Below are 24,884 nucleotides of genomic sequence, written 5' to 3'. Positions count from 1 at the left end.
AACTCAGAGAAGCCACAGAGGACTCTGAAACTTCTCCCAGTCCTTAGTCGACATGGGGGCAGTGGCGAAAGTACCATTAATGCAAGTAATGCCGTTGCATTAGGGCCTGTGGCCAAAAAAGGCCTGCGGTGAACGGTAAAAAAAACAGTGACAGGTGACAGGTGACAGTTCTCCTGTTGTCGGCAGCGCGGCGGCGCATCGCCGTCCCTGACCGTCTCTCCCTGTCTCTTGTCTCTGTGTCTCTCACGAGCAGTGACACGTTCAGCACCGAGACAGCGGACAGCGCTGTCACTCACTCAGGGCCCCAGTCCAGACGGCTACGGCTTTTTTGAATCTGGATAAATACTTTATCAGATCGGCATCGCGTCCAGGCGGACGGCGTTTTCGGGGGTGAAAACCGTATTTTTTTAAACGTGTCCCAGAGTGGGAAAATCTGAAAACGCCGCCCCAGTCTGGACGCCCAAAACGGATTTTTTCTGAAAAGATGATGTCATGCCCCCCACCACTCTACCACACACACACCGCTGCAGCAGGCGACACAGTCTATGGACGTAACAACAACGGCCGACTACCGTCGGGTCGCTCAGACGCTGCGGCTGAATCGCGTCTGTTTAATCACCAGTGATATTTACTCTGACACGACTTAATCCCATGTCTGAGTTTGAATACAGCGGGGGACTTTCCGTCTTCTTCTCTGTCTTTAGTGTTTATGTGTGGCAGTGCTACAGCGCCACACACACTCCACACACGCCTGGAGTCGCCTATACTACAGTCTAACCCCCCCCCCCCCCCCCCGTTATTATTATAGGGCCCGCAAAATTTTTTTTGCATTAGGGCCCGTAGCAGACAACTTTCGCCACTGCATGGGGGTGAGTAAATAATGAGTGAAATTTCATTTTTATTTATTTAACCTTTATTGGGTGAGCTATTCCTTTAAGTGTTTTCACACTAGATTTCCCATGAGCCTCTGCGTGCAAGGTGAAATTCTTGGACGAGTGCAAGACTGACGAAAGAGAAAACATTTGCCAGTAATTATTTCATTGATCAAGAATGAAAGTCGGAGGTTCGAAGACGATCAGGTACCGTAATAGCTCCGACCATAAACGGTGATCCGGCGGCGTATGACCCGCCAGGCATATTCCGCAAAACCGAAAGTTGGAAATGCTGGGCAAGCCGACCACTAATAATAATATCAAAATAATAGGGCTGCAACGAGTAGCGCATTTTACTATCCGAATGTTCGGGGTCACTATCCGAGTAGTACTCGAGTATTCGTTTACCGACGGGGGGGCGGGTCAGCTGACATGGTGACTAGGACTCTCGTCTCTCTCACTCTTACAAGCCTGTCATTTCATATCGTTACATGTCCGCGGCAATATCGATTTTTTTTTTGCCCGCTACATTAGCTTGTGGGATAGTTTTCCTCACAGATCCATCCTTAAATCACTCGCAATTAAAAGAGCAAAAAAAAAAGAAGGAATGCCACGGAATTAAATTGTCCCGTTAATAGGCATTTCAGCCTAAATAAATCAGAGTAGGTGAAATGGTACTCGGATGCCACCCAAGCCGAGCGAGTACTCGAGTACTCGGATATCGGCTACAGTCCTACAAAATAACTATAAAGACAATACAATATATTTATCGAAAATGGACCCATTAACAAGTGGGTAACGTAGATTCATCCACATTAATATGAGACTTTTTTATAACCAAATACAAACTCCTCGTTGTCCCTTTAAATAATCCGATCCGATTCTTCTCTCTCAGCAGATCGTGGTCTGCAGGAGGTTTTAGATCAATATAAGATCAGTCTGAGGAGCAGATGTGAACGAGTGACTGAAGGAACTGAGGCAACAGGAAGAGGAATCTTCCTCAACAGCGTCTACACTGAGCTCTACATCACAGAGGGACAGAGTGAAGAGGTTAATACCCAACATGAGGTGAGACAGCTGGAGACATCGTACAAAAAGAAGACCCTCTATGACACTCCAATCAAGTGCAACGACATCTTTAAAGACTCACCTGTCCAACAGAGAGGGGACGTCTCTACAGTCTCACCTGTCCAACAGAGAGAGGGCGTCTCTACAGTCTCACCCGTCCAACAGAGAGCGGACGTCTCTACAGTCTCACCTGTCCAACAGAGACCCATCAGAGTGGTTCTGACCAACGGCGTCGCTGGCGTTGGAAAAACCTTCTCGGTGCAGAAGTTCACTCTGGACTGGGCCGAGGGCTTGGAGAACCAAGATGTCGATCTGCTGATTCTGTTTTCGTTCAGGGAGCTGAACCTGATCAGAGATCATCGGTTGAGTCTTCTCAGGCTGCTCCATGTTTTCCATCCAACATTACAGAAGGTCACAGCAGAGCAGCTGGCTGTCTGTAAACTTCTCTTCATCTTTGACGGCCTGGATGAAAGCCGACTGTCACTGGACTTCAACAACAGGGAGGTTGTGTCTGATGTCACACAGACGTCATCAGTCAACGTGCTGCTGACAAACCTCATCCAGGGGAATCTACTTCCCTCGGCTCTGGTCTGGATCACCTCCAGACCTGCAGCAGCCAATCAGATCCCTCCTACATGTGTTGACAGGGTAACAGAGGTCCGAGGCTTCACTGATGCCCAGATAGAGGAGTACTTCAGGAGGAGGTCCAGTGATGAAGATCTGTCCAGAAGAATCATCTCACACATCCAGACGTCCAGGACCCTCCACATCATGTGTCAAGTCCCAGTCTTCTGCTGGATCACTGCTACAGTTCTGGAGCACATGTTGACCACAGACCAGAGAGGAGAGCTGCCCAAGACCACCACTGACCTGTTCTCACACTTCCTGCTGGTCCAGACAAAGAGGAAGAAGAACAAGTACGGTGAAGGACATGAGACGAGTCCACAGGAGCTGACGGAGGCCGACAGAGAAGTTCTTCTGAAGCTGGGGAGGCTGGCGTTTGAACAGCTGGAGGAAGGAAACATCATGTTCTACCAAGAAGACCTGGAGCAGTGTGGTCTCTATGTCACAGAGGCCTTGGTGAACTCAGGACTCTGTACTGAGATCTTCAAAAGAGAGAGTGTGATCTTCCAGAAAACAGTCTACTGCTTTGTTCATCTGAGTGTTCAGGAGTTTCTGGCTGCAGTCTACATGTTCCATTGTTTCACCAACAGGAACAGAAAGGTCCTTAAGAACTTCCTGAGAGAAGACTACAAGAGAGACTCAAAGATTACGAGCAGTCTTCCACCTCTGGATGACTTCCTAAAGAGAGCCATGCAGAAATCCCTCAGCAGTAGTAATGGTCACCTAGACCTGTTTGTTCGCTTCCTTCATGGCCTCTCTCTGGAGTCCAACCAGAGGCTGTTAGGAGGTCTGCTGGATCAGACAGATAACAGTCCAGAAACCATCCAGAGAACCATCAACAACCTGAAGGAGATGGAGAGTTATAAAATCTCTCCTGACAGAAGCATCAACATCTTCCACTGTCTGACGGAGATGAAGGACCAGTCAGTTCATCAGGAGATCCAACAGTTCCTGGAGTCAAAGAACAGATCAGAGAAGGAACTCTCTGAGATCCAGTGCTCAGCTCTGGCCTACATGCTGCAGATGTCAGAGCAAGTTCTGGACGATTTGGACCTGAAGAAGTACAACACATCATTGGAGGGACAACGGAGACTGATCCCAGCTGTGAGGAACTGCAGGAAGGCTCGGTGAGTCCAGACATGATCAATATAATTATTGATCAGTGGTTTAATTGAGTAAAGATAAACACAGTTTTCACTGATTTTCATTATTATCGGTTTGATGTCGGTTTATCTGTGTTTTTTTTAAGGTGAAAAGCTGTGAGCTCCAACATGTGGATCTTCAGCTTGTTGTGATTGTTGTTGTTGTTGTTTAATCAACAAAAACACTCATTTAGTTTTTTATTTTCATTCTTTGGTTTTATTCAAACCTGGTGAATCTTCATCTAAAACACAGATCCAGATTAAACCAGTGCAGGTCTCAGAGTTTCCTGTCAAACTCAGTCAGAGAAGATGAGCTGAAGCTCAGATGTTCATCACATCATCACGTCCTGTCATCAGATGCGTCAACTGTGTTTTTACTGCAGCTTTCATCTGATTTCATTCTGACACATTTTATATTTTCTCTCTTCACAGACTTGTTGGTTGTGGACTCTCAGAGAGTCACTGTGAAGTCGTGGCCTCAGCTCTGAAGTCCAACCCCTCCCACCTGACAGAACTGGACCTGAGCTCCAACATCCTGAGTGATTCATCAGTGAAGGTTCTGTGTGCTGGACTGGAGAGTCCAAACTGTAGGCTGGAGACTCTGAGGTGAGTTTGTCAAATGTGTGAAGTTCATTTTGAAGCACAGCTGATTGTGACTGATTGTTACTGCAGCTGGTAGAAGGTAAAGAGTTTCACTCAGAGGTCAGTGTGATTATGATGAAGACAACGACGATGATGAATGAGTGGTCACCACCCTGGTCTGCCAGTCCAGAGGCACTGTCCCCAACAACTTCAGAGACTTGAGGTACTCAGGGCGGATCTCATCCACCCCCGGTGCCTTGCCACTGAGGAGCTTCCGCACTACCTCAGTGACTTCAGCTTGGGTGATGGATGAATCAACCACTGGGTCCCCAGCCTGTGGTTCCTCTACTGAAGGCCAGTCAGTGGGATTGAGGAGATCCTCGAAGTATTCCTTCCGCCGCCCAACAATATCCTCAGTTGAAGTCAACAGCTCCATTTAAACAGTGTTGAATGAGCACTGCTGATTGCCATCGTGGCAGGCACCGGAGAGCTTGCAGCCACAGTTCAGAATGCCTGCATCAACAATGGAAGTGGAGAACATGGTCCACTCCGACTCAATGTCTCCAGCCTCCCGCGGGAGCTGATCGAAGCTCTCTCAGAGGTTGGAGTTGAAGACCTCCCTGACAGTGGGTTCTGCAAGACGTTCCCAGCAGACCCTCACGATATGCTTATTTGATTGGATTTGATTTGATTTGATTTGATCAACTTTATTAATCCCAGAGGGCAATTCTGTTCGGCAGTCCACCAAGAACAATAATACAAGCTCATCCACAACAACACATCAATACAAACTCATCCACATTCGTACATATGCACAGGTGCCAGTTTGTATTTACAATGTCAGTGGAAGCAAAATATGACCTTTGTCTCCCGTTTGGCCTTCCAGCGTGTAAAAAAAAAAAAATCAAAAATCAAAAATAAATAGATCAATAAGTAAATAATCAAAAATAAAGATAAAAATTGTTTAGGTCTGCCAAGTCTGTCCAGCTTCCTCCCCTGCCAGCGGATCCAACTCACCACCAGGTGGTGATCAGTTGACAGCTCAGCCCCTCTCTTCATGCGAGTGCCCAAAACATACGGCCAAAGGTCAGATGACACAACTACAAAGTCGATCATTGACCTCCGGCCTAGGGTGTCCTGGTGCCACGTGCACTGATGGACACCCTTATGCTTGAACAGTGTTACCCTTCCAGGTAGCAGCCTGCAGTCATGTAGGATCCCTCTTCTCTGGAAGACCTCGTGCCTGGTGCCGGTTCCCAAAGTGGCGAGGCCAGCAGGAATCAGTGACTACAGACCAGTAGCCCTGACTTCTCATATTATGAAGACTCTGGAGAGACGACTACTTCGCCACCTTCGACCTCAAGTACAGCATTCTGTGGACCCCTTGCAGTTTGCATACCGGGAGAACATTGGGGTGGACGATGCAATCATCTACATGTTGCATCGGATTTACTCTTACCTGGATGAACCTGGGCGATATGTGAGACTGCTGTTTCTAGACTTTTCCAGTGCCTTTGACACAATTCAACCTAGTATTCTGAGAGGAAAGCTGGAGAAGATGGGTGTAGATCCAACCATCATCTTGTGGGTCTATAACTATCTTACAGAGCGGCCACAGTATGTGAGGCTGGGGAATTGCATGTCAGACACAGTGGTGAGCAGTGTAGGAGTACCACAAGGTACTGTGCTCTCACCTTACCTCTTCACACTTTTCACTGCAGATTTCACATCCACATCTGAATCTTGCCATGTTCAGAAGTACTCTGACGACACGGCCATAGTGGCATGTGTGAAGAAGGGACAGGAAGATGAATACAGGGACCTGGTGGGGGCGTTCACAGACTGGTGCAACAAGAACAACTTACGTTGCTTAATACATCAAAGACCAAAGAAATGATTATTGACTTTGGCAGGTCCAAAAGATCCTTACGGCCTGTGACTGTGGATGGGGTTGACATTGAGAGGGTTCAGTCATACAAGTACCTTGGAGTACACCTTGATGACAGGCTGGACTGGTCCGTACACACAAATTATGTGTACAAAAGGACACAAAGCAGGCTCTTCTTTTTAAGAAGACTCAGGTCTTTTGATGTATGTAATGTAATGCTGCGTATGTTTTATCAGTCTGTCATTGCAAGTGTTACATTCTTTGCTATTGTCTGCTGGGGTAACAACATCAAGGTCAGGGACAGGAACAGATTAGACAGGCTCATCAAAAAATGTAGCTCTGTGATGGGGGAGGGAGCGGAGCTGGTAGAGGCTGTGGTTAAGTGGAGGATGGGGTGTAAGTTGAAGACCATCCTGGGTGACCCCCAACACCCTCTACACAAAACCCTCTCAGGTCAGAGGAGCAGCCGAAGCAAAAGGCTCATCTCCCTGACCTGCAGAACAGAAAGATTTAAGAGATCATTTGTTCCTGCTGCAATCGTTTTATATAACACTTGTTAAAATGTATTTTTGTGTTCATCTTTTTTGTCATTGTTGTATGAGCTACTGGACTAACGTGAATTTCCCTGCTAGGGATGAATAAAGTATTCTCTACTCTATTCTATTCAAATAGCTCACAACAGGCGCCTGGCCAAACAACACCACTGGGGGTTCAGGCCATAGTATGCTGAAGCAGGCTAGCCTCTTACCTCAAGTTATTTTCCTGCCTTAACGTCAAGCCAAGGGTTGCGGTATTTCCATTACATTACCCCACCTGCTTAGGTGTAAAAAATAAAAATAAAAATAAAAAAAAGAAAGAAAAAGAAAAGCGGCCAATCACCAGTGCTAGCAGCAGGGGCTGCGGCTACGTCTTCATAGCACTCGGCCTCAACTTCACTTTCTTCGGCAGAGGGTGGGAGAGGAACGGGATCCTCTGTTCTGATAGCGAGTGGGCTCGACTCCTGCGCTGGGCTGGCGCACATGGCTAATTTGCATAATGCGCAGGTGACATGGTTCAGCTTAATGTTAAACGAATAAATGTTTTGAATTATGAATAGCCTACTGGACATGGTGATCTTAAACACATTTAATTGACCACAATAAAATTATTGTATTATATTATATATATTTTTTTTTTGACAAGATTGAGACCCCCCTCAGATTTTGCTTTTGAGTCTTTCAGGGGGTCTCAAGGGGTTAATCGGGGGGGTCCGACCCCCCCAAACCCCCCCCGTATTTCGCACTATGGTGATGGGCCTACGGGAGGATGGACCCACGTCGCTCTTACGGGCTGCACCCGGTTAGGTCCCATGGGTAGAGACCCAGCCACCAGGCACTCGCCTGAAAGCCCCAACCACAGGGTGTGGGGCCCTGGTGACGCCAATCCGGACAACGTGAACATCCTTGATCTCTTCTTCTGCATTAGGGGGCTTTGGAACTGCTCTCACCTAGGACCTGTTTCCTTGGGAGACCCTACAAAGGGCATTAAGCCCCGGACAACAACATAGCTCCTAGGATCAATCGGGTGCTCAAACTCCTCCACCACGATAAGGTGGCGGTTCAAGGAGGAGTCTTCTGAGAGGTGTAAATCTTTATCTTAATGTTTATGCCCATTAGTCAATAGGATGTTAACACATCTCCCCTTACAGGCCCTGTCCACCTTTCTAGTATAAGAATCTGAACTTGTGGTCTGGCCCTAATTTAGGTGGCTTCATGCACTCATTTTCTGTTGATGACTCTTCTGTTCTCCTTGATTGATCAAGCCAAATAAACTTCTTCAGTATAAGACATCCAAAACTCCGGTTCTTCTTTTTCCTGTAGTCAGTGTTTAGTCCAACAGGTGTGATCAAATATTGATTGTATATTGGCAGACTGAGCTGAGGTCAGCAACAGCTGATGAATCTGACATGTGGATAATGTGTGTAGATGACCACATGATCATGATCCACAAGAACAGCTTTTTACCATGACTATGAACTGGTTTTAACAATTTGGATGGAGATCCTGGAAGAATGGTTCTAACAGGCTACATTTTGAAAATACATAATTCAAATGTCAAGCTCCTTTCTCAGACTTCTCTCCGAAGTCACATCTCAAGAGCGCAGGTTAATCAAGGTGAAGCCCCACTACATGTGACAGTATTGTGGAAAACCGATTCGCTCGCATTGGGATTACATTGGGTAAAAGGCGATACCTTCGAGGCATTGCTAACTTTCCGCCAGCTTTTTCTCATGGCTCATTCACGGCATCCAGTTCAGAGCTACATTGCCACCAACCAGACTCAGTGTGATACATTGGATCACTGGCATTGTCTTTTCTGTGGAGTAACTCGTAAGCCTCCGAGCACGCACATGATTAGTGCACAAAGGGCGGTATGCACAGAGGAGGGAGGAAGGGACAGAGATGGCAGTTTGATTGACACATCACGTTCAACATGATTGGATGGTTTTTGTGAAAAGCATTACATTATTTGGTTGCAATTGTGTGTGAAGAGGATTTCAAGCAATTCAGTAAAAATTCAGAAAGAGAGTCTTCTTCTTCATAAAAACACTGACAGCTGATGGAGTTACAAACTGAAGCACTTCACATGTGTCAGCTCTTTCGCAACACACACTGTGTTGATCATTAATTGTCTTTTACAGTTTCTTTTGAACCTCTTTGCAGTTTCTTGGGTTTTATTGAGTAAATTATTTTTTCAAAGAGTACAAATTTTGTCTCTTTTTTGAAACATTCAGTACAAAAAGTTTGAATTTTGTCCACACAGACTGATGTGATAAAGAACTGAAAAAAGTTTCAGAAACACTGTAAAGAAAACTAAATAAAAAAATAAAATAAACTCTATCTTCATCTGTTATTCTTTATTCAGATTTAGAGGATGCAGTTTGTCAGAGATCAGCTGGTCTTCTCTGGGTTCAGCTCTGAAGTCCAATCCCTCCCACCTGAGACACCTGGACCTGAGTCAGAACAACCTACAGGATTCAGCAGTGAAGGATCTGAGTGGTTTTCTGGAGAGTCCAGACTGTAGACTGGAGACTCTGAGGTCAGACTCTGTCTTATTTCTGTGAAGTCAGTCACCAGGTTTTTGTCTCTGAGTTTAATTCGCCATGTGTTTCTGTACTTTGTTGTCATGTCAACAGAATTCAGTCTCACATGTTTGTTGTCTTTAAAACTTGAGCGTCATCAGTAAATCTCTGATCAATGTGGCTGCTCAACATGAGATTGTGGTGAAGAGGCGGAGTCAGGAGCAGCTTCTCATGAATATTAATGAGCTGTTTTCTCTTAATGTGACTGTTTAACCTGCTTCCTGTTGCATTAGCTGTTGCACTTTCATTTTCTAAACTTGTTCTTTCCGAAGTTATTTTCTTCAGCTCTGAACAGATGATGAGACACTGAACGCTGTCAACAAGGAGCTTTGTCCTCAACTCACTGCTTTTATTCTTCATTCAGATTGAGGGGCTGCAGGTTGTCAGAGATCAGCTGTTCTTCTCTGGTCTCAGCTCTGAAGTCCAACCCCTCCCACCTGAGACACCTGGACCTGAGCTCCAACACCAACCTGCAGGATTTAGGAGTGAAGTATCTGAGTGGTTTTCTGGAGAGTCCAGACTGTAGACTGGAGACTCTGAGGTCAGTTTACTGACTGTTACTGTTGTAGATCGTAGATTTTACGTATAAAACACAAGAACACTAACACAATTCACCAAATCACTACAACACTGACACGTCGTCTTCAACAGAAACATTTAGTCGTAAAATACTGACAGCTGATGGAGTTACACAAACTGAAGGACTTTACATGTGTCAGCTCTTTTTTCTTTCTTGTGTTTCATTGATTAAATGAATGAATTTCGTTTCTTTTTTTAAACATTCAGTACAAAAGGTGAATGACCCATCTCAGAGCAGCTTTACAGAACGTACACATTATGAAACAAGAAGAGGACAGAAACTCATCAGTGTGTTTCAGTCACAGTGTGTGACGAAACTCAACATGGAGCTGTTGAAATCTGTTGTTTGGTCTTTTTTGAGCTTAAACATCTTTTTAAATGTTTGAATTTTGTATCAAAAGAACAAGAAACATGTTGATTGTGCAGTCCACACAGACTGATGTGATGTTGTGTTCACTGAGTTAGAAGAACTGAAAAGAGTTCAGAGACACTGTAAAAAAACAACAACTCAGTCTTCTTATTTTATTCTTTATTTAGATTGTGGAGCTGCAGGTTGTCAGAGATCAGCTGTTCTTCTCTGGGCTCAGCTCTAAAGTCCAACCCCTCCCACCTGAGACACCTGGACCTGAGTCACAACCACCTACAGGATTCAGGAGTGAAGGATCTGACTGGTTTTCTGGAGAGTCCAGACTGTAGACTGGAGACTCTGAGGTCAGTTCACTGACTGTTACTGTTGTAGATCTTAGATCTTCGATCCACAACTGAACCTGATTGATCTTCACTCAGAACTTGAATCATTGAGAAAAATAAAGAGAAAGATCAGTCCCTGCCTGTATCCATGTACTAGTAAAAAGTGTCTAAATGTTTTGGGTTCATTAAAATGATCACTTTTTATCTTGTACCTTCCTGTTCTTCAACATTTTTTAAACACTGAACATTTATAACAGAATAGAGCACATTTAACATGTCCCCTCATACAGACGTCATACAGCTGTGAATAGGCACATGGTCTCAGAGTGAAATCAGTGGGTCACGTCTTTACTCCGTTCACTTGAGGCCACAGTTTCCTTGTGTCCCTGCTCTCAATGAACTTCTGGTCACTTTAGGTGTGCGTGTGTGTTAGTCCTGGATCAGGACTGGACCTTTAACCTTTGATCAAGTTCAGTCCTGAATCAGAGAGTTGTAGTCAGTGTTTAGTCCAACAGGTATTGATCAGATATTGATTGTATATTGACAGACTGAGCTGAGGTCAGCAGCAACTGATGAATCTGTGCTGACATGTGGATGATGTGTAGAAGGATGAAGATCCACAGGAACACAAAGAAAAAGTCCCTCTACTGATCATTGATCAGGACACATCTGATCAATCATTCAATCTTATTCTTTCATTCTTTATTCAGATTGGAGTTCTGCAGTTTGTCAAAGATCAGCTGTTCTTCTCTGGTCTCAGCTCTGAAGTCCAACCCCTCCCACCTGAGACACCTGGACCTGAGCTCCAACACCAACCTGCAGGATTCAGGAGTGAAGTATCTGAGTGGTTTTCTGGAGAGTCCAGACTGTAGACTGGAGACTCTGAGGTCAGTTCACTGACTGTTACTGTTGTAGATCTGAGATCTTTGATCCACAACTGAACCTGATTCATCTTCACTCAGAACTTGAATCATTGACTTTGATGTCATGAATGAAGGACGTTTGAAATAGTTGATGTCTCATGTTTCCACTTGTTCTTCTCTCACACTGACTGTAACTCCTGTTCAGTTAATCATGACACAAGGTGTTCCTCTCACAGGCATTTATTTCTCTTGCAATCAGTCGAGGAATTGTCAAGAAAAGTCCACAAGGTCGACGAATGTCGTAAGAACTAAATAAAACAAACATAAACATACAATTAAATTTGTAACACAGAGTGAGTTACAAACACAAAATAAACAATAATAATGTAAACATACCTCATTGGCCTTCTTAACTAAACGGATTTAAGGATTCTTCTTCTTCTTTCATCTGCTATGCTTCTTTCATACTAGACTGACCGCTGCTCACATGATGGTGGTAAAATGTGTCAACACAAAATGACGTGAGAGTACTGACACCGGCAAACATTGGTTCCGCTGAAATAAACAGTTCCTTTTGAACATAATTACATATGAAATAACACAAATATATTTCCTTATTTAAACTTAAATTATTCATATTTTAACTACAAATTATTTATTATTAATTTAAAAGAACTTAAATAGTATAACTGACTTTGATGGCAGCTACACTGACAATGACTCTTCATTTCACTCTATAGTCATCAATAATCAATAATATGACTACTTCAAATGCTGCACCGCTAGATGGGGGTAATTCCTACATACTGGGGCTTTAAGCTTAAATATTTTTTTTTAATGTTTGAACTGTGTCAAAAGAACAAGAAACATGTTGATTGTACAGTCCACACAGACTGATGTGATGTTGTGTTCACTGAGTTAAGAGTTTTGGAAATGTGGCTACAGAACTGAAAATAGGTTTACATACAGACACTGTAAAAAAAACAAAAACAACAACAACAACAACAAAAAAACTCTATCTTCTTTTATTATTTATTCAGACTGAGGAGCTGCAGTTTGTCAGAGATCAGCTGTTCTTCTCTGGTCTCAGCTCTGAAGTCCAACCCCTCCCACCTGAGAGAACTGGAACTGAGCTGGAACAACAAGCTGCAGGATTCAGACCTGAAGGATCTTCGTGCTCTTGTGGAGAGTCCAGACTGTAGACTGGAGACTGTGAGGTCAGTAGAGGGATGGATCAGTCCATGCTGCTCTCATCTCTGTTGTCGTTCTCAGTGTAGATTATGTTGGCCGGTGCTGTAGATGTCCAGGAGTGAGGCACCAATGACCTTTCTTCCTGCACTGCAGGGTTTTTCAGTTGGAGGTGGTTCAGTTTCTAAACCACACAGTGATGCAGCAGGTCAGAGTGTTCTCAGTGTCTCCTCAGTAGAAGGAACACATGATGAGAACCAGGGCCGCTGGGTTTCATTGACCAGTGATGTGATGTTGTTGGTCCAGGAGAGGTTCTCTGTTATGTGGACATAATGTTACACATCTGTTTTCATTGGGTACAGAAGACGTGCTATTCTTAACTAGCTTCCTGTTACTGATGTTATTAATGGGTTTAAAATGTTGCTTTTACTAGTCAGCTAACTGCTAGCACTGCTGTAGTGTTTCATGACAGTGCTGAGGCTGGTATGACTTTTTGTTGACACTCATATTCACAGTAACTGGGATTGGCAGAGGTGGGTGTAGTAGCTATAGATTTCTCTAAAGTAAGAGTATTTTTACTTTAGAATAATACAAATATACTACATATAACAAGTAGAGTCATCCAAATATTTACTTGAGTAAGAAAGAAAGTACTTGGAGAAAAAACTACTCAAGTACTGAGTAACTGCATGAGTCAGGCAATGCAGCCACAATAACTGTCCATAAACTGTATGTGTGTGTGTGTGTGTGTATTTAGCTCGGACAGGTCATGCCTCTGTGGCGTCTGTAATCCCTGATTAGTGTGTAGACCTTGTCAGGCATTATTCCTCGCATCACAGCCTAAAACACATCTCCTGCTAACCGTAATGTTTCCTCAAATTTGAGGTGGAATGGGCGCCTGGGTGTACCGCAGAGATTTTGTGTACGTGTATGTAGCTCAGTGAAACGGTGTAAACGAAATGCATCTTCTTCACAAACATAATGAAGTAAAAGTAAAAAGGATGCTGCATTAAAACCACTCTTACAAGTACAATTTATCCAAAGTGTTACTCAAGTAAAAGTAATGGAGTAAATGTAGTGTGTTACTACCCACCTCTGGGAGTAGAGAGTCAAATACAGAATGATGTACAGCAGCTGGAATGTCAGGACAGCACAAATCAGATGCTGAACTTCCTGTGGTTCCGGTGGCTTTACTTTTCTAGATCTGCCACCTGGTCCAGATCAGATCATTAGTAAGCATGGTAACACCATGGTAACCTGGTTGAAGATGAGACTTAAAGCTCTGGGGCCTCATTTATCAAAGAGCGTGTAAAAGTCCTCTTAAATTTTCAGTACGACGGAAAGGCAAAATGTGCGTACGACCAAAAAATATACACTCTTTTCAGATCTATCAAACTCCGCGTACACACGGCTGCACGGTATTTCCCTTGATAGATCACACCGGACCTGAGAAAAGCGTGGATGAGAACACGCCTCATACCCAGCCCCCTAAACGGCCCCACGCAACCATATGTGGTCAATGCAAATCAGTTACGTGCATATTAAGTAGCCATGTGCACTCTGGAAACGTGTGGAATGACGTCAGTGGAAGACGGTGAAGACAACAGACGGACGGAGAGCGGAGGAAGAAGCGGAATTTCTCTGAAAGCGAGATACACGGTAACACGGCAATATCAGTCAGAAACATCATCTTGCATTGAAAGGCTACAATAAAAACAAAAAACTCCCAAATCTAAACGAAACAGAACAGAAAGAAGAAGAATCATATTTATTCTGCCCCTTATTTTAGATTATGTCATAATAATTTAAAGCAGGGTTTCCACTGCCAGTCAGTACTTTGCACCCCTTTCCACTAACCCCCAACTTCCGTTCACTGGAAGACTTTGATTTTCATTTGTGCATAGCTATATATTTAAAAAAAAAAAAAAAAAACATTGAAGTCCACCAGTCTGTGACTTTTCCTAAAATGATGTTGGGCAGCACCCATTTTTGTTAAATACAATAAATATTATTCACACAAAAAATATCGATCATGTTTTCTCATTTGCTTTGATTTGCGCCGACATTATTGGGCTTGCTGCTTGCTTGTGTGTGTCCAGTCTGGCTACGTAACACACGCACATCGCAGAAATTATTTTCCAGACTGGACAGACGGGTTGTGGAAGAGGTGCAGCCTACATGCAGGGGAAAAATATCAATATGATATCAAAAGAAAACGAAATTCGTTTTATAAAGCCAGTATTTAGGAGCAAACTAGTGTAAATGCACAGGGGAAAAATCTGAGTCGCTGTGCTTTTCATGTAAAGTGCCGACGTCAACACGTGTGCGGTGGTGGTGGTGGTGGTGGTGGTGGGGGGGGGGGGTCATGATCACCACCACTTGCTACTTCAAACAGTGTCCGCGCTCCTCTCTCCCTCGCACACTGCAGTTCTCTGACTCTGCAGCGGCGTCGCCAATTCCTCTTGTTCTTCAAAAAGCGTGTAAATGCCGGTACGCCATGGTCGGACTGGTCGTAAATTTCGCCACTTTCTCCCGACAGGTTTTGGTTTGATAGATCCCAAATTAGGCGGAGAAAAGTGCGTACGCACAAAACGGGGGAAAGAGCGTGTAAAAAAACGTGTATCCACAATGATAAATGAGGCCCCTGGTTGATCCCAAAGGTCGCTGACTAACAGTGTTAATTTTGACAACAAATTCTAATTTAGTTTTAGTCTTAGTCTTTTGACTAATCATCAATTTGACTCATCTGAAATATTTTAGTTTTAGTCTAGTTTTAGTCGACGAAATATCTTAAGAATTTTAGTAAGCTAAAATTACAGTGGATTTAGTCGACGAAATGTTTCTCCAGAATATCCAGTCATTGGAATTATCCATCAATCTGTTATGGAATGGTATTAAGGTTTGAGTCTACAATACAGGCACAGAAACAGTTGTAATATGGTACATGCATTTTGTTTTATTCATGTTCTTTTAACTTTCATGTTAATACTGAGTTTCAATCAAATTGCTTATTTTGGTTTTCTTTGGAACAGTTTAGTCAGTCTCCCATCTACTATTTCCATCATTAGCACAAAGTCCTCATCTGCAGTTGTGAGTGGTAAATGTGTGTGTCCAGTCCATCTGGCCTGCTCCTTGGTCTGTTGTTCTAGAAGAACTGAGGGAAGCTGTAGAGATGAACTGCTGCTGGGTTGCATAGCAGCACTAGCTTTATCTCCACTTGGTCCATGATTATCTGTGTCATCATCAGAGTCTTCTGTATCTGTGAGGGTGAATAAGGGGGGAATCAAGTTGTGATCTTTGTCGCTATCAGTCCTTTCAGATCTCTCTGTCACACTATACACACACGCAGGCACACATGCACGCGCTTGCACACGCACACACACGCGCAACGAATCAATCTTCTAATCAATACAATTGACCCTTCGCCAACTCCTCCCACAAACGGCTATTGTCCAGTCCTACGTTAGCAACCGTAACTATAGGCCTGGCAAGCTTTCCGCAGTGAGTCATTACGTTTGCTTTTGTGGACACATTTTGAGACTAGGACGAAAAACATTTGTTTGTAGAGAAGGATGTTGTTGCTGCTGCTACTACGGCGGTGGCGGCGGCGGAAGCAGCAATATAGAGATGTTCAGATACGAGCGGACTTTTTTTTCGACTTGAGCAAGTGTAAATATGGGGATAACCATATGTTCACATCCGAAATGACAGCTGTACTTTTAGGGCTTTTACCTGGGCTTTTAGGGGAGGGATCGTCCAGGCAGGGACTGCTTTCACTGACTGATACAGCGGTGGGAGAAAACAAAACAGCAGCGAAAGCTGTATGTGGTTCACAATCGCCCAAAAACTTGCAGTTTGACAACGTTTCATGACCAGTGAGATGACGTAAGTCTTCGTGGGTTGATAGACGGTAAAATTACCGGTCCTTACTGCTGCTCTGTACATTGTCCAGTCGTGTCGTTGAACAGATGTTTTATCCTCCTGCGCGAGTCACGTCACTGAAAACTATGAATGATTTTTGTGACTTCTTCTCTCTATTATCTCAGAACAGTTTATCCAGACATTTGCTGATATTTCCTTTGAAATCGATACCAAATACTGCCAGGAGCATGGCTGGGAGTGAAAGTTTGCCCACCGTAGCAACAGTAACCAAGGGGGCGGGGCTTACGCGAAGGGTCAATTCAGAGGTGGTTTCCTTAAGCTTCTATTGCATTTCATGTTTAGTCCTATAAACACGGTGGTCTGTCTGATAATATAACTTTAGCGTGTGTGCTTACCGTCGCGTGTTCTGGATGAGCTCTGTGTAGATGATGCTTCACGTTGCTGGTGTGTGGATCGATGTGGGTCCCCGCGATTTCTGCTCCGGTTTACAGAGGGTCCTGGGTATTGTCCTTGTTGTCATATGTGAAGAGTGTGACCAGATGTCATTTCTTCGTTTCCGTCCTAAACTCAGCGCTGATATTTCCGTGGTATTCATAACTCATGCTGTGGCGCTCGGAGCGCGTGCACCGCAGGACGCTAACGAGCGAGGCCAGTTTTGTTTTGAAACTTTTCATGTGCCGCGGCTGTGGATCTGCTTCCGGAGAAATCAACATGATTGGACCTCTTCTCCATTCGTCCCTCCCTAACATTTTCGTCTCGTTTTTATTCGTTGACTAAATTGTTAATTAATTTCGTCATCGTCTTCGTCATCACAGCTGACTTTTTATTTAGTTTTCGTCCGTGAAAAAGGTTTGTTGATGAATATTTTTCGTCATAGTCTTCGTCAACGAAATTAACACTGCGACTAACACATTGATCAGGATTAGTTAAAGCTCAGCTGGGTGAGTCTGATCCTGGATCATCACAGTTTGGTTTAATAAAACAAACTCAAACAAAACCTGATTATTTCCCTCTGACTCTGTTGTGTTTGTTCCTACAGGATCGGTGAGAGAGAGGTGATTAAAGCTTCCAGAGACAAAACCTGTGAGTACTGAACCTCCGTCTCCTCTCATCAGTCTGACTGTGTATATGAATCTGGGCTCATTTCACCTCCAATAGTTTTATGAATTGCGTATCGTTGTTTTTCAAACTTTCTTTTTTCGTTTGAATACAACAAATGAAACAAAAGACTACTGACCGGGAAGTTATATTTCAATTTCTATGTGCATGAATCATATCAGAAACTTTCCTCTGAAATCATTAATTGTCTTTCCTGTGGAGCCAGGGCAGGTTATAATATGGAGGGGGTCCTACATCCATGTATGTCTTAAAAGGAACACCGGCTATGATGACTTGTAGGGTGTATACCGTTAATGTTGGTATCAGTCATTTCAATGTCATACAGAATAATTATAAAAATTATTTAAAAATTATAATTTCACCCGGAGGTCGCCATTTTAATTGACAGTGACATATTCTACCAGTCCCGTTTTCTGACTTTACAGCAACAAACATGACGTCTGTCTAACCTTTTCTATTTGAACCCGAACGCAATGTTTGCGAGGGAGACAAGACACAGAAAATCGGGGCAAAATCGATTTCTTGCCCGGAGGTAGCTGCTAGCCGCTGGCAGCTAGCAGACGCCAGCTCACCTTCGCAGTCTTACTTTTAAAATCCGGCAGCTCCTACTCAGCAGAGTAACGGTTAAGGTGTAGGTCCGGTTACAGTGGGTCCAAGTTTGAAATCTACAGGACGAGGATGATGTAAAAAAAAAACTTTCCAAGGAGTTAGTCACCTCAATGGTATCATCTTTGAATGTTGGTTTGAGCTGCTAGAAAACATCCCTTCAGCTCTTAAGGAAGTCTGGCCTGTGTTTGCTTGGAGTAAATCTGTACCCTTTTGATTTACTGGACACATTCTATGTGTATATTTATGTATCGACAGACAGCAACATGAACCACGGGATCAGGTGGAGTTTATTTCTGACTTGATGATAAAGAGAAGAATAGCAAACACTGACTTCTGAGATGTTCCTTGTTTCTTCTCTTTTAACAGGTGACTCAAAGCTGAAGGTTTTTGGGGATGACACAAAGCCGAAGGTGTCTGAGGATGATGCACAGTTGACGGAGTCTGATGACGACTCAAAGCTGAAGGGTTCTGATGACGACTCAAAGCTGAATGTCTCTGAGGACGATTCAAAGCGGAAAGTCTCTAAAGACGATTCAATATTTAAGGTCTCTGAGGATGGTGCAAAATTGAAGGTCTCTGAGGATGATGCAAAGCTGAAGGTCTCTGAGGATGACACAAAACTGAAGGAATCTGAGGGTGACTCAAAACTGAATGTCCCTGGAAATGACTCAAAGCTAAGGGTCTCTGAGGACAACACAATGCTGAAGGTCTCTGAGGATGACACAAAGGTGAAGAGGTTTGATGAAGACAGCTTAAAGCTTAAGGACAACGCAAAGCTGAAGGTGAGAGAAAAACATTGTATCCTGATTTTCCAGACAGATTTAAGGGCTCAACAGAGGGCAAACAAATATTCAGAGAATAACTCTGGGAACAACAATGAGATCTCAATGAGAAACTCATTGTTTAGATTGTTCCAGGGAGGCAGGGAACCATAACGGTGGGAACACACAACCCTGGTTTGTCACTTCACAGGTATTGGACCCAACCTCCACATGACATTGAAGAGATGTGTCAGCCAGTGTCTTGCTAATGAGGTGCTTCTTGATTTTTTATGCTTAAGTGTTTTAATCTTGCAACAGCATCCACTGTGCTTTCTTGACCAGACGGTATCCATCTGCTGCTTCTAGAGATCCAGCTTGATAGCTTCCCTCCAGCTGAGACCCACCAGTGGGTTCTCATGTTGATGTCTCGACAAGCACTGATGACCTTGAGGCCACAGCTACCAATGATTGCTTCTGCATTGGCTGCTCTGTCCCTGAACTCGAGGGGATGAATGGAATACAGAAAATATATAAATAATGTATAGCTGCTCACACACAGGAATGGCAGCTCAGATCCTTGATTAGATTATGGTCACGGTTATTCACAAAACATTTGTCATTTCTCTGCAGAACCTGCTGCTTCAGTCTGTAAATTATTACATTGACATCAAATCCGTGTCACACTGTCAGTCCCTTAAGACTCTGTCCACTGTGCCTCAGGTCACTCAGGACTGTGGAACAAATCTGTTGGCTTCACTCAACACAATATATTTTTAAATTGTAATAAACCAGCTGATGTTGTTTCTTTCTGAATTGCAGCAGTCAAGCTTCAAACCTGAACTGGAAAGACAAGTCTCATACAGGTAAACATGCAATAAACTCACTCAGCACAGTTTTTGCCAAAGGATCTTCCTCTTCTTTCACAGCTTCTCCTGAGCCGCAGCAGTTGTGTCTCTGCATCGTTGGTCTCATGGTCGACTGTGTGAGGGAACATCAGCTGGATCAGCTCTCAGTCAGCTGAGTCGGGAGGAACACAATGTTTTAGCCAATGTTGAACCTTTTTCATCTCAGGGTCTGAGGTGGTCACTCTGCCTTCTGTGTCCTACAGGTTCAGGTGTCCTGGTCCAGGCCAGTTCCAGTGTTCTTCAACTGGACTGGTGTTTGTTGTGGCTCAGGAGGCGGAGCTGCTCTACAGGACTGTCCAATGGGATGAGAGCCTCCTCCACTCAGTTGGCAAGATGGCTGCAGGACCGCTGTTCAACATCCAGTGTCCTGAGGATGCCGTCCGCCAGCTTCACCTCCCACATTGTGAAACAAAGGACGGTGAGCAAGTGATTGTGTTTGTTAGAGCAATTGTGGGCAACTAATGATTTAATTTAAGGTTGTGTGATGTTGTTGTAACGAGGTTGTTGTCTCTGTGTTTCCACAGCTCTGCTCTGTGACGGTCTGCTGTCTGTCGCCCACATCACTGATGATGGAATGAGCTTCATCGAGCCACTGGAGATCACAGACACTCATGTGATCGTCTCAGTTCCTCATCTTTCTGCTTTTGGTCTGGTTAAGAAGAGTATACGGAGGTGGTGGAACAACTTGAAATCAGTTCGCAGTCAAATTCTGCTGTTCCACCAACCAAACCTCACAGCACGGGAGCAATACCTCAATGTGCATCTGCTGCCTCATAACGTCCCTCTGGAAGAGGTAAGGCTACAGACCGAAGTGTTAGAGATTCACTTTGCTTCACTTTCCAAACTCATCACTAACAGAACTGATGACATGAACTACCACAAGGTGTCACCTTGCCACCACTTCAGCAAGTCTTACACAAACTGACATGAATACATGAAGGTCAAAGATCAGTGTGACTTCAGAAAGGACTCTCTCAGTCCTGTAGGTCCAGCCCAGTAGAATCTGTTTGTTCAGGATCAGGCCCGACTCTAATGAAATCTTCTGCTGGTTCTCAAGGTGAAGGCGAAGCAAGACGACTGTGTGTTCATCAAGACGCCTTCTGAAAGCACACTCTTCAAAAATAAAACTTACACAGTTCACTGTCCACATGCCGACATAGTCCAGCCTGAGGTGAGTGTTTCAGACTAAAGCTGACATGATTCCTCAAACTGTTGTCACTCACCTAGAGACACTGACGTGGGTGCTGCTGGATTTCAGAAAAAAGACTTCGACCTGAACTATGGACCAAATTACCACCCGACGTTTCAGATCATCCTGCTCTCAAGCACTGAGATAACCAACATAGAGGTCCGAGACAAAAATGAGACAGCTGTGTGGAAGTGTCGAGTTCCTCTGCCAGGTAAAGTCTTCATCCGCCTGATCCGTAAACCTGACTGATAAGTGGTGTCTCTGTTTTCATTGGGCCTCAGAACATCTTTTGTCTGCTTTTATTCTGTGATCCATTCTTGTTGACTCGTGAGAGTCAAACTAGTACAAACAGTAAAGAGTAGGACCTTCAATAAAATAAGGACTATAAATGATTGTGCTCAGTCCTCCATCTTGTCCTGAATGTTTTTTTGCCCTCTAAAGTCCGGATTCTATTGCTAGTGTGAGTGCAAGTGTACCATGCTTCGTTCTCCGTATGCTTCTCTAACCGCGAGTAAACAACAGGCACTTAACATTAACGTAGCGCCATGTGTATGTAAACATTGCCAGCTAACATGGCTAGCTAACGTTGCTTTGAATAAACTTCAAGATAACAATGACAACCAGTCAAACATGCCGTTCTTTCTGGAGTCAGGATGTGCACGCATCTGCCAGTAAACAAATAATCCCTCCATCAACATGATGACGTATGTGTCGGAGGCAACCGTGCTTGAGCACACTTGGGTTTGAGGTAGTGTGAGTGCACCCTTAGACGTTTAATGAGCCACCCAGAACTTGCAGAGACTGAAATATCTAAGGGCGCACTCACACTAGGGCCAGTTGTTCCATACCATGCTGAAGCACGAATGCCCCGGGGCCAGGGAAGAGTACTGTACTCAAGCACGGTACACCTTCACAAAAATATCTGTTAGTTATGATATTTGAGAAATTGAGCCTACAGTACATCAAAACGCTTATTGTTAAAAACAAATAACCACCATCTCCATGCTGTCAAGATGCAATATATGTATTATCAGATTTTTGTGAAACCACAGAGCAGATCCACCTCCAGTCAATTAGCTCCATGAGTTAGGGGCTGATTTTCTGTGTCAGAGGTTGTGAGCTCAGGCCTCAGCTAAGACAAAAAGGACATATCAATGTTTTCTCTAATTGAATTTGCTTCTAAAGCAAAAATGTGCTTTTTGAACACAAGTATGTTTCTAGTTCATCTTCCAGGTCCTCGTCCAGAACCAGCTCCAAGTGTCTCAGCAGCAGAGAGGCTGAGGTCTGCTCGGACTGAGTTCATCGAGAGAGTGACTGAACCGGTTCTTCATAAGCTGCTGGATAAACTCTTAGACTGTGGGGTAATAACTGACGGTGAAATGGAGTCTGTTGCTGCGATAGCAAACAGGGAAGAGAAAGCTCGAGAGACGGTCGACACCGTACGAAAAAAAGGAGAAGTAGCTTGTTCAGCTCTGATCAGAGCTCTGTGTGAGGTGGATCGCTGCCTGTCCACACAACTGCAGCTGAGGTAGAAACAGTCAGTCAGCTGTTTTAACTCTTTTCTCTAAGAACATTTGGTGAAAATTCTCTCTGACAATATTCTCTCTGACTCTGACAAGTCTCAGACTTGTCAGAGTCACCTGAACTAGAGGTGAACTGATTTTAAAGGCCAATATAATAACAGTGGTGTCAGTTGCCCCCAGCGTGTTTTTTTTTTTGTGTATTCGTGTTCCAGAGTTGGCCACTTTTGCCATACATGTCAGGAGCACGCTGCAAGTTAAGATAAATGAAATACGGCATGTAAACTAAATGTCAGGTTCAGATTCATAATTTATGAATAATTATTTATAATATATCATTTAAATGTATTGTTCTATTAATTTAAGTTTATTGTTTATGTAAAGCATGGCATTCATTTAAGTGTTTTGTTAACTGCCAAGCTTGAGTTCCAGTGGATACATGTCAAGGAAGACAACAGTTTGTGCCCTTGGTAGGCGAAAGGAGGTATGTGTCTGTGTTTACACAAATGTTTTGTGTGATGTTGGTGGCTGCAACATTCATGTAAATTCATGTGTGCTTTTAAAAGCATGCTTCAATTGTGTCAACAGTAGATAATATTATTAATGTAAGCATAAGAATAATGTGAAGAATGTGTATCGTTTTGTGTGATGTGAAAAACTTAGAAAACAAAACATTTCGTGTGTTTTAGTTTAACGGTGCTCTAAGACAAATAAAGATTTTTGCATCAGTCGAACTTCTTCTTAGATGTCAAGGACTGCTACAAATAATTTGGAGAATTGAAAAGCCGATAGCTGGTTAATTGGCCAATACCTCACTGTAAAGGGCCTTTCACACCGAACGCGGTATGCGCTGCGCCCACCGCGAGGTACAGCGCAGACAGGCGCAGAGCAGGGCGGCAGCGCGTACACATATGGCGCGAGTTGCTGAGCAACCGAACAAACAAGACATGATTTGGGGGGGTATATGCAAAGATATGTTCGCCAGGAGCTACAAAACGACTGCTTCCAGGTGAACTTTAGCGTCAGGCTGAGCAGGGAGCAGTTTAACAGCCTGTTAGAGAGAGTTGGTCTGATCCTCAGGAGGATGACAACTCACTTCATGCATCCCGTCACTTTAACTGAACGTCTGGTCGTTTGTTTTCTCTCTGCAAGCGGCTGATTTTTTTTCAGACTCCACTACATCCTCTCCTATTGGACGCGCCGAGATGTCGTCACAGCGCGCTGCGCCCGGATTAAACATTTTTTAATTCGGGCGCAGCGCGCCGCCGCGGCATGCGCCCACCTCGCGTGCCGCTCAGCTCGGCGCAGAGCCGTTCGCCGGTGCGCCGCGGTAGCACGTACACAATGAATGGGTTTGCTGCCGCCTTCCGCCACCTGCCGCGTTCGGTGTGAAAGGCCCTTAACTGTATAAGAGACAGGTTTCGTTTTTTGTGGGATATTTTGTGTTTCATATGTCACACAGGAAAAGTTAATCTAAATTCATTAAGTAAAAAACAAGAACAAATGCAGTGCAATAAATAAGTCTTAAAAAGGTTAACATTGATGAATAATTTGATTAAAACTATGTCCGTGTAGAAAATAATTTTAGTCATAAACTAAACACCTTGATGAGTGTTTTTTCTTATTTTGAAAGGCATCTGGTCACATGACTGGGGAAAGTATTACACTGTCGTTATATTCTGCATTTCATTATTCTGTATGCTTCAGATGGACAGTATGCGTTTTCATGTGTTCTTATTTATTTCTGTTATGCTAACATGGTAAAGCCTTTTAAGTGATGGACACTGGCTCAATGTGTTTTAGCCTCATTACATGGACATTCATGTGAAATTGTTGCAGGGACATTACAAGAACTTGTTTTATTTTCATGGTGTTGTCTGATGATGTCAGCAGAAGAGGTAGAGGACAGAAGAAAACAAGACGGTCATTGGTCCTGATTAAATATACATAAATTCAGGTGTTACCTTCATCTTCATCTTCTGTGTGGAGATCTGCTGAAATAACAGGATGTTGTCCGTTTGTGACTGATGTGACGTGAACAGACATCAAACTCTGTCGATAAACTTTAAAGGGACAACGAGGAGTTTTGGAAAGCAAAGTGTTTTCACTACATTTCCCACGAGCTTCCGCGCGCACGGTGAAATTCTTGGACTGGCGCAAGACGGACGTCTTGCCAAGAATGTTTTCATTGATCAAGAATGAAAGTCATAGGTTGGAAGACGATCAGATACCGTCGTAGTTCCGACCATAAACGGCGATATTCCCATGACCCGCTGGGCGGC

The 24,884-nt window shown here is 43.9% G+C and overlaps 1 protein-coding gene across 1 annotated transcript in view; it reads left to right on the top strand.

Moving 5' to 3' along the window:
* LOC146980746 (uncharacterized) overlaps nt 1-22,771 on the top strand; it is a 284,820-nt gene extending 262,049 nt beyond the window's left edge. Inside the window, exons 27-37 of the mRNA XM_085787994.1 lie at nt 10,414-10,587; nt 11,277-11,453; nt 12,470-12,646; nt 17,539-17,582; nt 18,594-19,009; nt 19,808-19,851; nt 20,097-20,311; nt 20,418-20,686; nt 20,951-21,064; nt 21,152-21,293; nt 22,304-22,771. Of these exons, the coding sequence (XP_085644120.1) occupies nt 10,414-10,587; nt 11,277-11,453; nt 12,470-12,646; nt 17,539-17,582; nt 18,594-19,009; nt 19,808-19,851; nt 20,097-20,311; nt 20,418-20,686; nt 20,951-21,064; nt 21,152-21,293; nt 22,304-22,614 (2,083 nt within the window). The 3' untranslated portion in view covers nt 22,615-22,771. The remainder of the gene's footprint in view (nt 1-10,413; nt 10,588-11,276; nt 11,454-12,469; nt 12,647-17,538; nt 17,583-18,593; nt 19,010-19,807; nt 19,852-20,096; nt 20,312-20,417; nt 20,687-20,950; nt 21,065-21,151; nt 21,294-22,303) is intronic.
* The last annotated feature ends 2,113 nt before the right edge of the window (nt 22,772-24,884 follow it).

This window comes from Trachurus japonicus, chromosome 9 (assembly GCF_045865225.1).
Source record: "Trachurus japonicus isolate A0001 chromosome 9, Traja_1.0".
In the NCBI taxonomy this organism is placed as follows: domain Eukaryota; kingdom Metazoa; phylum Chordata; class Actinopteri; order Carangiformes; family Carangidae; genus Trachurus; species Trachurus japonicus.
The sequence above is the reverse complement of the archived record's forward strand: the minus strand, read 5'-3'. Positions and strand labels throughout refer to the sequence as shown.